Source organism: Thermobia domestica, chromosome 6 (genome assembly GCF_964235325.1).
Source record: "Thermobia domestica chromosome 6, izTheDome1.hap1.1, whole genome shotgun sequence".
Taxonomy (NCBI): Eukaryota; Metazoa; Arthropoda; class Insecta; order Zygentoma; family Lepismatidae; genus Thermobia; species Thermobia domestica.
In genome coordinates this window covers 160,789,074-160,805,962 of record NC_137459.1, presented here as the reverse complement: position 1 = coordinate 160,805,962, position 16,889 = coordinate 160,789,074, and the positions used below count along the sequence as shown (strand labels likewise).

General features: G+C 32.6%; 1 protein-coding gene across 4 annotated transcripts in view; it reads right to left on the bottom strand.

The window, feature by feature from the left end:
* The window catches only part of Slob (Slowpoke binding protein), an 823,759-nt gene that overhangs the window by 47,680 nt on the left and 759,190 nt on the right, over window positions 1–16,889 (bottom strand). For 3 of the 4 annotated variants that reach the window (XM_081762291.1, XM_081762288.1, XM_081762290.1), the window contains 2 exons: window positions 13,625–13,705; window positions 6,891–7,134 (listed from right to left, as the gene is read on the bottom strand). In XM_081762291.1, coding sequence (XP_081618417.1) covers window positions 6,891–7,134; window positions 13,625–13,705 — 325 coding nt within the window. The remainder of the gene's footprint in view (window positions 1–6,890; window positions 7,135–13,624; window positions 13,706–16,889) is intronic. The other variant, XM_081762289.1, reaches the window with a different exon arrangement.

Genomic DNA, 16,889 nt, shown 5'->3' with positions numbered 1-16,889 from the left:
GTACATATTAATTATTTTATATATTTAAGAAATAAATTTAAAACAATTATATTACACGTAGCAACATCTATTCTATAGCGAAAGTAAGAAATAACATTTTAGATTTCATTGGTAAAGATATCATATCAATAGTTTAACGGGATCGAGTAATTACAATTTTTCTCCCTTTCTAGTGAATGCATTTTCCCACACCCTGTTGGAGCAATCATCCAGCTACAAATTCTATGGGAGTGGGTTATGACTTCTTATGTTTGTCGTTGAATTGGCATACAAATATGTAACAGTTTCAGGTATGTTTATTTATTAGAAAGAAAACCATAGCAAACCTAGCTCGATTGCTGATGCGAATCAGTTTTCATTAGTGTGATGATGCAACTAAACGTGAAACTAAAGTTAACACAAAAGACGCTGAAAAGAAGCTTGGTTTTTCGATGCTCTTCGACGCATACCAGTTATTCATAACTCTCTATTAATATTATTTGCCTTTCTATTCTATCAAGGCAATGTTGGTATTCATGAAATGTTGAAATACTTTACCGTTTTCCATATATTGCACATTTTCTTCTTCCAGGAATCAGTCTTATTTGTTTGTGCCAATATCCAATAGCGTACTGAAATGTGAATAATTCTATATTTGTCTATTCAGTTTGACATATCGTTGAATTTCAAAATTCTGTGCTTTTTGAGATTTGTAGTTTTGTTCACAGCTATAATTATCAACTTGCATCACATTTGTTCCTTAATGAAAGATCATAATTTTCTTTTCCAAATATGTATGGTATACAATAAGTTAAAAACAAACACAGATAACATGTTTTATACATAACATTATAAAGCTTCAATGAGAATTGAAGTAGACATGTAAATTTATTAATAATATACGAATATACAATATGTTCCGGAGTATTTCTCGCCCCTCAAAAAGGTGAACAGGCTTCAGATCTTATAGGGAGTGAAACATGAGCATTAAAAAAATTCTGGTATAAAATTACATTTAATCTCTCTTGTTCAATTACGTTTTGAGTATTTAATTATGACCACAATCTTTTCTAACATGAATAAGTATCTCGCCTCCGGTGCTCGGGGTCCCTGGTTCGATCCCAGCTCGCGCCGTGTGGACTTGTGGTGGACAAACACCGTGCTCGTGGGTTTTCTCGGGGTTCTCCCGTTTCCTCCCACTTTCTTCATTCCACCATTTCACTCATTTCTCATCATCACCGTCTCCTTTAGCCTAACCGGCATAACCGTGGGACGTAAAACTTAAAGATTTCATTTTTTTCATGAATAAGTATCCAAATGTAAGTAGGAGCAGAATCGGAAAGTAACTACTATTCTGACGATGATAATTCCAATCTGTCCTAAGATGCTATGGAATATATCTTTCGAAGAGTAAAGAAAGTAGAACCACAACAATCGGCGGTGAAAGCGATGCAAAGCATCGTGATCCCTGGATAAAAGGACTCCTGCAACCGCTAGTTGAAGCTCATATTAGACTTACTTATTACTGTACATTTAAGCTACTCTGTTATTCATTTTGTGTATGGGAACTATGTGCGTTATAAATTTTATATTACTAACTAAATAGTGATCTCCCTTCTTAAAATGGAAGTAATGTTCAAAATGTAAAAAAATAAATAAATAAATAAATAAATAAATATCAAAACCATCAAAACAGCTTACATTGTATAATACAAAATTTGTAATAGATACAAAGCTTAATCTGGGCCCTTGAATATAGTTAAAGAGTCACTGAAATGACGGTGAAACCGGTCGTCAATATTTTCTATCATTATAACAATTATCAAAACTTCATGTGTAATATACTTTTGTTGGGATCGAAAAACCTAGTAGGTTTATTTGTTTTGTTTTAGTGGTGTCACCCGTACAGGCTCTCCAGAAAAAGAGGATAATATCTGTGGGAAGGAAATCCAATAAGAGATGGCTCCGCAGAACCAATCGGGATATCATATTCATAAATGAATTCAAGGAGACCTGTTATACGAATGATTTGGGGTGCCTATGATCCTACAAGCTTCAACTGTTACATTTTAAAATTAACTCACTGATAATGGGCTCTACAAATTCCTTTCTGAATTGAGGCGCAAGAAGAGTTGTTACGGCACTGATAAAAAGCCATTAACAGACAATGGAAAAGTATGTAATAGATTATATATGCTGCAACAAAATGAACTAAGGCAATGTAAACAATTTAAAACGATTATGATAAATCGAAGCGTTATAGTTTCATTTTGTGAAATATAGCGTATCAAATTGTCAACAAATAAAATAATACATATATGTTTATGTTAGAATTATTTGGTGTGGTTAAGTATCTCTATATTGTTTCGGAATAACATACGAAATAACGCATTTCGGAATTAAGTTGTGCCAATGAAACGATGCAAAGTTTATTCTGTCTTGTGACGATAATAAATTTTCCTATTGTTATTTTCAGTGGTGTACGAAGAAAAGATGAACGCCCAGTTATCTTTGTTAGATGGCTATAACATAATGAATGAGGTATACATCGTTTTTCATATGCAATCAATGAAGTTCAGATTAGAGGAACAATGATATACCTAGGATTCAGGAAAGTGTTCATCAAAACAGCATATTTTGAATTGCGTTATGGTTCTTTTAATAAGACATCATTGTTACTTGGATACACAAATACTGTAAAGTAGTGGCATAGCAAGTAGGAAAATCTATGCCTAACAAAATAATTTCACTAAATGCATTTCAATTCCCACATAAAGCAACATTTTTACGAGAGGTAAAATCAGCTTTTATAGTATTCTACTGACACAATGAAAGTATTATGAAATGTAATAATCTTATAAAATTCAAACTATACTCCAAATGGCTGTACACACAATTGTTCAAAACATACAACACGGCCCTGTTCATCCTCTGCTCCCGGTCGATGACTTTTTAGGCTACAAAAGCCTTATTATTCATGATTGCGGCTATTACAGGTAATCCTATTGATCAATGAATACCAACCATTATAATATGGAGTATTATATGTACAATCCGCGGCAAAAAACCTGCAACATGAGCATATAAGTTTATTGTGAAATGACGAAGTCTCTTGCTCCAAAATAAGTGTGCATGGGAGGAGACCGAGGTTTATTCTGGCGTGATTCGTTCCACTTGGAAGTTATGTTCATTCCCTGTGCTGTTAGGCGTAGTTTCACAATAAACTTACATCCTCATGTTGCAGGTTTTTTGCCGCGGATTGTACAATCCATTGTCAGCAATCGTAGAAATGTTTCACAATCTGTGCTGAAACTGGTTGTTCACCCTAACCGAACTCTATGACATTTACGTATCTTAGTATGTACTACTTGCCACTGTTGCAAGAAAGAAAACTAAGAGCATTCACTACCTGGTAGACAAAATGTCTCATATTTCTAGTTAATTCTCTGCAATTCATTATAAAATAATGACAATCTTGTCTAAATCGTATGATTATTACCACTACGGTCTGAGGTAATAGGACCTCTATCCTAACTCTTACATAGAATTTAAATATACAGGCTGTATCCACTTGTTGCGGAAATCTGCCTCTTATGTTTTGGAGTGTTTTCTTTCATTAGTAGCACTTCTAATGTACTACTGACTCAAATATTTGTGCCTTTTTTTAGACATAATTCAAATTCGATTCTGCAGTAAGGCTACAATGGTGAAGCAAACTTACTTCGATTTTGATTTAACGGATTTAATAAAGGAAGGCATGATTGTAAATGTTCGGAAAGTAAATGCTGATCTCTTCAAACCAACTGCACTTACTGGGCTTACAAAACCATCGTTTCAAAACTGAACAGTAAGTGACCAAAACACAGCCACTATAAGCTCATTCTTTGATTATAGGAGAAGTAACTAATAGAGTTGTTTAACACACAAGGAGTATCAGTATACAAATAAGTGCTAACTATGCTGCTGGTATTCACAATATCATGACCGAAGTATGATTTCTAGCATGTTACTGTGAGTGAAGTAAAACCAGAATCAGAATGCGAATTTGCTAGAGAGAATTGAAACAAATTAAAATGTAAATATCCAGTAAGAAGTATCACATATAATTTTTAAAATAATACTAAAAGTTGAATTTTGATCATAGGGAAAAAGCAGCATGATGTGAAGAATTCGATTTTTCATAGTGCCATGTCGATGTTTTTACGACAATGGAAGGAAACAGTAAATTTATGAATCACAATATTGAAGAGAAGTTGACGGTCAATGGCAAAGTGTAATACCACGCTTGGGATAAGCCCAAAAAAATATTGTAGTAATAAGAGAGTAAGATTTGGTTATATAAAAATAAAATACTTACCTTATACTCACCAAATAGTTGAAAGGAAAACAATATTTTTGACTTTAACTTTGTGATTTACAATTTACGTATTTCGTGACAGGAATTTTACTTGAATTTTGCTAGAACCAATGTAAAATATGTAGCTATTTATTACAGAAAATAACTATTAAATCATTATACATTCTTAAATCCCATTGATAACTGTACTTCAAGGAGATTTGAATCTAAAGTATGCATGGAATTATTTATTGTGGACCGGCTATTTTAGATACTTTCGAAGGAATCTAGGACATTGATATACAAGACACACATATACAGGGAGAGAGAGAGTCAGAGAGAGAGAGAGAGAGGCAAAAAGAGAGAGAGAAAGAGAGAGAGAGAAGGATGACAGAGAGGGAGGAGGAGAAATAAGAGAAGAGTGATCAGTGTTATTTTTTTTGATCATCTCATGATTTTATGTGTTTGTGGTAGTTTCTCGGATCGCTGCTTAGAACAACAAAATATCTTCAAAGGAGGTCCATGTGAGAAAGAAATTGAAACTTCTTTCTCCAACTGGTTAAGAGGTGGTAAGCTTAAACGTTCGTATATATATTTTTTCTGTGCTATTCTCAGACTTCTGGTGTTTTTCCAATGTGATCACTTTGCATTGCTAGTGAAACAACGTCTAATTTATATGCTTAGTTTTGCATTGTAAACATAAAATCGCTCAGAAATATTTCATTTCTAAAGCATAGAATAACATGATCTCTGCTTTCTTTTCTTTCTTTCTTTCTTTCTTTCTTTTTTTCTGAGAAGTTTGTGTACAAATTTTTCTAGGAACTTCCGTGCTTTCTCACTTATTGTTCTGTCAGATTTTGACTTTAAATTTCACATTCCTGACACTAACGTGCATGTTATAGCCACAGGAAGCTCAAATAAACCATTAATTCATTTAATTGCGTTAGTAAGTATCGCAATGACTTGATCTATATAGCACAACATATTCTACACGTTTCTAAATTATTCATTATCTGGGATGTTGGAACATTATAATGACATTTCTTGGACATTCATTTCTTGCAAATATATTTAGTTTTGGCAAACAAAATTTAAAATTCCGTTTCGCAAGCAAATTTTGCTAAATTACTTCAGTTCACATCTTCTAAGATAGTATATCTTCTAGCGCAAGTATTTCGTAATCGAACGACCTTAACGATTCATTGTTAAATTATCAGATATTTGTTTTGTTAGTTTCTAATATTTTGTGCAATGTGTACCACTTGTTACTTTAGCAGAAAACTGGTTCCTGTTACAACTATGTCATTCTTATTGTACAGGTAGTAATATATATCCACGAAACTTTCTCGTTTCGAGATATAGTATAATTGAAATTACAAGGAAAGTAAATCAATAGAAAAAAGATACATACTTAAAACACCGAAAACTGACCAACATATGTATTTTATGTTGCTTAATCACACGAAGTGGAATTCTATGAAGTGTAGTATCTAAGCTCTGAAACTACTGTGCTCAGATGCAGTAAGTGATCATTCTATCCCTAGCAGAGAGCTAGTAGCTAGTGCAAGAATTCTGTATTAACCAGTGGGCAGAAGGGTCATATCTGAAATATCTCTATCCACGTGCAACGCATTGTAAATCCCTCTTGTCATATTAGATAAGTAAAATATAATATCTTAGTTATGGCACATTATATGACTATAGAATCGAAAATAATTCAAAAAGTTATGAAATTATTTTCAACTAGGGCAATGTTTATTATCCACACACTACATTATATTGCACAGACATGTACACTTTATGGGATATGATTGGCGATTTGTGCGGTCACAGGACCTTCTGTGGCAATATTTTGGACATACTATATGTGCTGTGTAATTAGATAATATATCAATGCCACGTTGTACTTTTTGGATAGTTTGCAGAATTTGTATATCGAAATAACACAAACTTATTAAATCTTAGTATCATATTAGCAATAACAGTATAACAGATGATATAAATTTTATACAGTCATTTCGTAGTAGTATGCAGTATCAGACGTTCAATATTCATTCTTTATGCTTTCATTCGATATCGACTTAGAAATGTTTCAATCAATTTTAAACTTGAAATCAACCACCTAATACATAACTGCGAAACAAATGAGTGGCAACAAATTAGTTTTGTTTTTTACATGTAGAACTTACTAGCCTGTATCATGTTTGTTAGTTTTCCGTTCCTCCAAAGAAATGTTTGATTTTTATTGTGAAATTAGTTTGAGAAGACTATTATTATCCTCACAATGTATTTCTAATTCCAGTAGGATTTTAGAAGTTCTACGGAATCTTTGACTGCAATAATTGCAAATATTAAATTATTTGATTAATAAAAAATGTAAAGATCACTTAACATAGGTCATATATTGTTTATTCAGCCAAGAGTGCTCTTGCTATCTTGTCTATTGGAATTCATCGCGTTATAGAAAACAAAATATTTCTTAAGCCGTCTGCAAAGTAGCAGCTAGATGAAGGGGATTATCTTAGTTAAATATAATTTAACATTCACAAATTCAGAAGTTAACTTGGCAACGTACCTCCGTTGGTAATATATCACTATCACATGGTCCACCTAATTCAATGTCACCAATATTACTGTCTACCGCTATTGCTGATGCTTCACCGTCCGCGTCGTCGTCATCTCCATCACTAGCACCGTCCAGGACAGACAAGGAAGCTTGTGGCGTTGTGTAGAGGGAAGATGTTGGGGATCCAGGTACTTGTTCGCTCTCTCCCTGATTCGCGGTTGTTGATTGGGATCGTTGCTTTTTGACATTACCACTGGAATTAAACACACAACGCACAATTCCAATTTTAATGCTGAAGACCATTAGCAATGGCAATTCTCAATATTCTAAACTATATATTTCTTATCGTTAAACTTAACGTTTAGACCGTCTGTTTCAATGACCATCGAGTAACATTTAACACATTATCAATAGAAATGATAATTCTACTAACGTTTTCCTGTACCATTTAATATATAATGACTATTTCTTTTAAATAACGCGGAGATCTTTTTACTACTGCTGGACAGTGAGTAACCTACACAACTATATCGTTCCAGAAGCGTGCGAAAATAACCGTGTTGTGTTGCATGACAGACACAAAATTTATTGGGCCTTTATTCTAAAGTTATAATGAATGAAGAGCAATGTTTAGACTTACTGACAGAATCTAACTGATGAATTAATATGGATCAGGACCCTCTACATATTATGCAACTTGAAACTTCTAATTATGCCCTTGATGCCAAAGAATGACTTTATCCGTATTTTTTTCGGAAGATAGCTCAGTAAATGTGAATCTTATGATTGGACTGTCCATAGTCTAGATCTCACACTTTACGTTTTTTAGGGTGAAAAAAGATGATAATGGAATTTTGAAAACTCTCGATCCATTAGAAGGAAGAATTACTGAAGTAGTCAATACAGTATATTCCTAAACATTGTAGACAGCAGATGGTTACATAAAAATATTACAGAAGTATAGTGAACATGGAGGAGGTTGTATTAAATTTTGACACCACATTGAGAAATAATTCTCTTATATTTTAGAAAAGAAACATTTTGTGTCAATAAGGAAAAAAAAATACGTGTTCATAAAATAATTATGTGCTTTTCTAGCCAACGAAAGCACTGTTTACTACCTTAATAGTGTAACGTGCACTATTCAGGAGACCAACTATACAAGTTTGTGGTGCGGGAATTACAGTCCGTGAATATATGCAGCCAAGGCCATACGGCACATATGCACACGATAACTACATTTCTGTTATACCATGTGCTGTTACAGAGAATGCTGTATTAGCTTGCCACCAAAATCCTGAAAGGACATGGGGAATTGGTTTACATAAAATTGGTTGACATATGGTCTGGCGAGCAGAATGGCTACGAGAAAAGTTGTCTTGAATGCAACATGGCCAGTTCATCATTATGAAAGAATATGATTGAGAAGTTCTAGCACGTTTCTGTGAAAATGATGATGGAAGGAGAAAAGAGTTTCACACTATTCCTAGCATATTTCAATCATAAACACTATTCCTTCCCAATTGGATATGTTTAACGTAAATAAGTCAGTAAACAGTGTTTCTCTACTTATGAAACCCTATCAATCTTTATTGAACATAAAAAATAACGATATTGATTTTAAGTAACACCATTTGTTGATAAAATAAAGTGAATCCACATTAATGTTCATTCTTATCTATATTTTAGAGACAAAGTTACTGCACGGAATGTTAAGATTTTACTGACTAGTTTCTTGACACAAATCATACACGTATTATAAGCTAGAGAATACATAAGGCATGGCAATATTTAATTATACGAAGGATATGGTTGGCACATTAAATGACATTTTTATGCTATTTGTATATATAAACAACATCCTAATCTAATTTTATTAAGATTACTTATATCTTATTTATGACGATGATTGGATCCCAAGAATTCATTAAACTCCTTTATTGTTAAATGGTTTAATGTTCTCTTCTTGTTGAATGAGGCTCTTGTTCGATTTGGTAAAAGTACATATAGTTTGGCTGTAGGTTATATTAAAAGTGATTAATATCTGAGACATTTATTAGACAATAATCGATCATTGGACCGATATTGATTGATTGACCCATTATTTGAAAAATTTAACAACTATCATTACATTGAAAAAAGTGTATTTTTTATTGTTTTACCGTGGTTTATGAATGCAATAACACCGGACATTGTAAATTCTTATTGACTAGCTTTATTGACTAGCATTCATTGGCGAATATCCTTAGCTTTGAATGTCGTTTACCGCCAGCTCAACAAGGAAGGAGACTACCATTGAGGAGACGAAATACCAAACTCTTTACGAGAATGGCGGAGGTAAATTCTCCCTTTTACCTATGATTTCTTCTCTACACCGTCTACCCAGTCTCTCATTTTTCAAGAAACCTATATTTATTTCTTTATTCAATGTTTCCAATTACGGCGACATGCCTCATATTTGTTCTCTGAAATACGCATACTGTCTTCGAACCCAGGACTATCACTACTGAGTTACCCCAACAACGTCGTGACAGTTCCGTTTTTCTCAAAATTCCCTTTCGATAAAGGCAAGCATTAAAATATTATAGGTCCACTTCTCATATAGAATCCGTACTGAAAAGGAAACTTCAACTAGTGAACTAACAAATAGTGACAATGTCTTTTCAAAATACGAAGTGTCAGAGAAAAGAAGATCGTTGCTATATTACTAAAAATAATTAAGTTGATGCGTATTGCTTTTGCAGGGATAACGTATCATATCCTCCCTAGCACCGTGAATCGGAGTCACCCGACTCAGCCAATCTCCAGATAAGCATAACTTTGTAAACATTTGGGTCAGCGCTTTGCCGGAAAATGACGAGGAAAAAGTAGAACAAAGAGTCGTCATCAAGTTTCTCGTGAAACTTCGAAAATCTGTTCTGAAACATTTCATATGTCGAGAGAAGTTTATCGTGAAGTGTGCATGGAAAGCATATAAGTTTTTGAGTGACACAGTGGGTTTATGAAGGTTAGGGTGAGTTGTGATGATGATGAATAAGCAGATCACTCGCATTCTTCTGTGACTGAAACAAACGTCAAAATGTTCGTCATGTGAGAAATGACAGCAGATTGAATGTTAGAGCAATTTCTGAGTCTGGGAACATAGACATGGAGTCAGTTACATGCATCTTGACAGAAGAATTACAAATGATAAAAGAAATGTGCGATGGTGGTTCTCAAAGTGTTGATACATGATCATATACAGTGTCGAATTAAATTGTGTATGGACATCTTGGAAAGGATTGGCGACGATCCAAATTTGTCGAATTTGGTTGTAACTGTCAAAAAACTTGGATTTTTACCTACTACTAAAATACAAAAGGACAATTGATGCAGCGGGAGTTCCCAGACTCTCCCTTCCCAAAACGGCTCGAATGTCAAAATCTAAATTTAAGGCAAAGTTATTGCAGTTCTTTGACATTCGCAAGGTTGGGACGATTGATTGAGTACCCAACGGAGAAACTGTAAATCAACATTACCATCTTGGATATTGGAGAAACTTCGTGATAAAGTTTCGAAGAAATGTTCCAGTTGTGGGAAAGTGGATGGAACTTGCAGGACAATGCACTCACTTACAAGGCACCATACGTACAACAGTTTTTGGCTAAAAATATTGTAGTGCTAGAACACCGGACGTACTCACCTGACTTGGTACCTTATGACATATTTTTTCGAAAATCAAAATTCAGCTGAAGAGAACGCATTTTACCTCCATTAATGAGTTTAAAGAAAACGGAAAACGTACTAAAAATCCTTACAGAAGATGTTTTCCAGGAATGTTACAAATAATGGCAGCGACGAATGAAGAAGTGGGTTGAAGCAGAGGGGGACTGTTTAAAGGTGACACCACTACCTCAGAATAATGTTAATATTCTGAGCTATTACTTCATTCTGATTTTTTTTTTTTTTGTGTCACATCTCGTATAATCAAATTTAGTGTTAGCTGAGCAACGTCTTCATGGAAATAGTTCGTAACACTTTCACGAAAGTACTTCATGCTATCCAATTCTACTGTTTTCTCATCTGACTTTCAAGAAATGTTCACTTTTATTCGCCCAGAACGAAAGGTCTGAAAGGGTAATCAAACGAGTGAGTTAACGTAGAATCGAAGGGGAAACAATAATTCTCTTTTACTAAATTTTACTTTATTGATATTATATTGACTAATTCAAAATGTATATTGACTAGTTTGAATATAGTTTTCTACAGGATACATAGAATAATATTATTCGACAACAAGCAAACTTTACACAAATCTATCAATTTATTCTCAAGCTATTTGTAAATTAAACTCTAGCAGTAAAAAGGACTGCTCTTGACAGTACAATGATAAATATCGTATGGAACGCATAAGCTGTGAGCGTATTATTGAAATTCTGCTCAATATACAAGCCTGTGGATGAATAAAGGAAATGAATATGTTAATGTTACGTCTAGATATTCATTTGTCTTGAAATTGAAATTACGAAATGTTTTTCAACACAATATTTTATTTCCAAATCCTACTTTGTTAAAACTGTATCTATCAAAAAGTGGTTTTAATAGAAATTGTGGATGAGGAAACACCAACTTGGAAATATAAACCAAAGTTTTACTTACGAGAAGGATTTTTGATATATTTCAAGTGTCAGGTTACTTTATGACGTTGATCTTATTAGGTTCTAAGATAATTTAATTTATAAAAGTGATATTTAAGAGTATAAATTTAATGTCTTAGGTTAAGTGGTTAAGTACTATTTATAAAATGTTCTTCTGCAAAATAATAATAATAATAATAATAATAATAATAATAATAATAATAATAATAATAATAATAATAATAATATACGATATCAAACGACACTTTCTCTACTATAATAATATTTTAAATAATCTAGAAGAAAATATAAGTATATAAGTATCTTTAAATATTTATAATTAACGAAAGTAATTGCAAGGTTATTTTTGACAATATAAAATTTAAAATACACAATTCTAAGTCTATGATTTGGAGATGATATAACAAATGTGTTGTCTAGTTTAGTATACCTGAAATTCTAAAATTATTATACTGAAAGTATCTGCGTACCACTTGTTACACCAAGCGACTGGCAATAGTATTTTAAAACTGAAGTTCTTCTGTTTATTGAATCTCGTAATACTTATTACTTATGTTGGTTTTATTTTCCTTAACCCATTTTTGAAAGCCAAATTTTGAAAGTACTCTTTATCTGACTTGTTCTTGCATATTTCTTTAGTCTAACTTTCAACAACTTTGAAAACAAAATGAACAGTACTTAAATATTTGAATGAAATTAGCATAAAAATGCAAGTATTATGATGGCAAAAAATAGAAGAATAGGAAAGAGACCACATGTTTAAATTTCTCTTTCTCTTTATTCTTGAAGCAACATACTCATACATTGAAATATTCAAAGAGAGGCTAAATCAAGCATCATCTCTCCGAATAAGTATGAATTACTATATAGTTCCTCGATAATAATAATAATAAAGTACTAAAAGCAGGATTCAGCATTATTTCTTATTTACTTCTGACAAATCTGATATCTGAATCAAGGTTTAAGGAAAAGAAAAAAATGAATTTAAATTACGTTCGATTCTCGGATGATTCACGTAATCAAATGAGCGAAATAGTATTTAAGAACAAAAATTGAATGTTGAGGTATGTTTGCATATATATTAATTTGATTACCTGTGTTGCAAACTCGATGAATTGTCCTTCACAAACTCAAAATTTACTTCCTTCAAAATATTAACTTCGTAATTGTTATCAACAAATTTATTCAGTTTTTGTTATTAACTATTTGAAAATTCTGAATTACATACTAAAGATACGTAAACCGACATACATGTATATCATATGCATAAGTTAATCTGACTTTTTTTGTTTTCTTTTCTAAAACACTTTTTATTTTTAAGCAATCATATAAATACTATGATTCCAAACTAATTACCCAGTAAAATACTATTTGGAACAATCAAAGAAAGGATAAGAACCCAGTCAGATTGAACGAATAAAAATACAAATCTTTGCAAAACAAAACTATATAGCTTTAAACAAATATATTGAGATAGGAATTTCTTTTTTTCATAAATTAAAGATAAGAAAATCTTATTTTATATTTTGTCTGACCTGAATCTTTTAAAAGTATACACGCAACTTAAACTTCGTTTCTACAACGTTAATTAATAATAAATAATCAATTTTCTTCACATATTTTAATATTTCGTTTTACAAACTATTGAAAATATTTATTATATACAGTATATCAAAAGTAAGAACATGAATTGATTTTGGAATTGTAGAAATGATTATGTTCGCTTAAACGTAACGAAAGGAATTCCCTCTCCGTAAATTTTAAATAAAATAAAACGTGATGATTTGATGGTTATGCAAAAAAAAATCTTACATTTTCCATGTACGATATTATTAGTAGATCATATTTTTCTTACTTTGAACATTATCTATCTATCTATATCTATATTCAGATTCAGTTGTTTCTTTACCATATACAGTTTTTCTCTAATTTGTTTTTAAGTAGAACTTCATGCATTTTAAGTATATATATATAATTTAGTAAAAGCAATGTGTTTTAAAACTAAGGCATATTTGTACTTGTTCAGAAATATTCATAAATAGTTTTCATAATTAACTAAATATTATTACAGCTGATTTCTATCTAATAAGCAAACTGAATACTCACGGAGAAAATACTTCTAGATGGAGATCTGGATTGTTGTCTTTTCCTTGTTGGATTTCCTGACAATTGCTTCTTCCAAAACTGCTAATAGAAAATAATTAATTCAGAAGATGTATTTTTATAGAAACATCTACAAACTTATATTCCAGTTCTATTGACTATTTCATGTTTTTTCTTGGTTTGTTAACACTGACAACTTATTTATCCATTTATATAATATAATATTTTTCATTTTTTCTTTGCTTCGAAAGCGATGTGATCAGATATATCCATTAGAGACTCGAAATGAATTCTTTGAAGTGAATGCGTCTTAAAGGTCGTTATTCACGCTATACCAATTGAACTCATTAGCAGTATTAGTCATGAAAAATTATATGGAAACTATAATTTGACATTGAACGTTTACAAGTATTGAATGTCAGTTAAGTTTGATTAATCAGTGATTATTATTCTTATGCTTCGATATCCCCTAGATATAATCATGATCAATTGAGTTAGATATATTTGGGGAAATGACAGTATGCTCGGCTCAGCGAATGTAATAGGAGGGTCCAGTGTGCAACAACGAGAACATCAGATCTTGTACTGGCTATATGAGTGACAGTTGACTACAAGATGGATAAGAGACGAGACCTTAGTGTATTTGATCTTGGCTAGATTGTCAAGTTCGAGCTTATGGGTCACTCCATCTCTGGAGGCACTGAACTTTCCAAGGGCCATCATATCAAGGGAGTACTGTGAGTATGTGATTTCTGGTAAAATCACTGCCTCCAGAGTCGACTGTCTGATGTATGATCCGTTGAAAACAAAGGTCGGCGTTGGCTAGCTCGAATGATAACAGCAGATAAGTGGGCTACAGTGAAACAGATCAATCCTCAATTCAATGTTGGACTAGAACCATATGTGAGCATCCAGAACCATCTCCTCAACATTAGATATATAAGCAAATATCCCACGAGGGTACCTTTGCACAACACTCATCACAAGGCACAACCACTGACATGGGTAAAGAAACACCGCCAATAGACGCTCGAAACATGAAATAAATCGCATGGACAGATTATTTGACGTACCAGTTAGTGCATGGCTGGGTACGAATGCGTCGTCAATCACATGAGGCAATGAACATCACTTTCCAGTAGGGTATAGTTTAAGTGATTGTGGTATCTTCGTATGGGAACTGTTCAAGTAAAATGAAATGGGACCCCTGGTATCTGGCAATTTCCTGCACCGGCGAAAGTTTCGGGAACTTGCTGGCAAATCACACTCATCCTTTTTTTCGAATCTAGCATCCTGGAAACTGCCTCTACCTAGAGCAAGACCCATTACTCCCGATTTATGGCTGACTGAGTACTCCATGAGTACTCCACGGATGTCAATATTCTTACTTCGCCCCCCAAATGACCCGATCTGAATTCCATTGAGCACATATAAGATGGTGTCGAGAAGGTTGTGCGTGTCATAGACCGTACTCCAACCAACCTTCGGGGTTATGGGAAGCTGTGCTGCGATCATGGAATAACATGGATCTCCAACAATTCCACTGTCTCACGAATCCATGTAATGCTGCATTGCTGCCGCCATTAAGATTCCAATTCAATTGCTCATGATTGTATACATGTATAGCAAACTGTAGTTTTTTGACAGTTGCAACATTTCAGGGATGACCCTTATACTTCATGGCAGTAGGTAATATATATATATATATATATATATATATATATATATATATATATATATATATATATATATATATATATATATATATTTTTGTATGGAATTAATGGAATTTTGTCAGAAAAGTACCAAAAGTTATTTCACACAAGATTGTTTCATTTTTCTTTATAGACATAACCTATATATGTTAAGTATTAACTTATCCGATATTGATACGTTAATATGCGATTGCTTGTATAAATTAAAAAAAAAGAACTCATGTCAACCAAGTTTGTATACCTGCTGTGCGCAGTTTATTTGTATCTTTTCCTTAGAAATAGTTTCCAATTATTTCGACATAAATTGTTAAAAATGAACATCATAATTTAATTTTCCTAGGCTACTATTTTATATTATTGAATACTTCATATACAATATATGTACATACTATGTTTCTAAACAAAGATATTATCCTAAAACGAACATGCTGAATTTGTTTCTGTATCCCTAAAATTAAGTAACTGTTGATTTACTTGTTCATTTCACCAGTGGCACTGGGAATGTCGTTAAGTTTTATTCTAAATTTGTCAACAATCATAATTTAATAACGAATATACTTATATCACTATACGCTTCCTTAAGATGTTACTAATATTCAACACTTATACTTGCTTTGATAGTTTCTCTTTCAATGTGTGTTGCTATGGACGAGATTATTACAGTTAAAATGTAATAATTTTACTCTAGTTGTATGACTATTCTGTTTGCGTTAAGAACATACAGCTAATTTAACACTATCAACATCATTTCTGTAATCGGTTTGTAGGATTAATACTGGATTTTCTTTCATTCTATTGCTTTCTCTGTGAGATGTAAAGTCGATGCTTCCCCACCACTACTTGTCACCAGTGTGATGTTATAAAATAAAATGATCTAACTAGAAACTATTGAAAAATTATCAATATTTTCACTTCAATTTACACCGGTAATTATATTATCGTTTAGTCTATGACTTTGTAACTCCTAGATATACCTTCATTAACAGGTAATCTACAAGTGTTAACCTGATTGCGTGATGCCTCCTCACACTTTTAGCAATGATGGATAATTTGAGACTTTTTTTCCCTAAGGTGACGTTTCTCTAGTTGGTGGGCAGTCATTACATTACACCTCTTGCAGTCTTATGCATGAATCTTGAATTCTTACCCACAGCTGATTACTTAATAATGTCGTAAGACGTAAATTCTACACTACTTGTTGCTTGTATCAAATAAAATCATAATAGTGTATGGCCCGAAATGAAATAAGACATAGTTGTTATAAAACTTGCATGTTCTGTGTAACATACCATACGAAGACAAAAAGCGGAATACAAAAATAGCAAAAAGTAACAAAAGAATTACTATAGCAAACTGAATGACTGATATATTTTACCTCTAGGCAAGCCAAACATCATAGACGTCGGCAAAGTGTCTGTGTGCACATAGAAAAACAGAAATAATGTGAATTAATAAAAACGTGCACTGATTGTGATAAAGGTGACACAATGCAAGTAGCACAAGAATAAGGTAAGACAATGCACACAACTGTTACACAAAAACACATACAATAC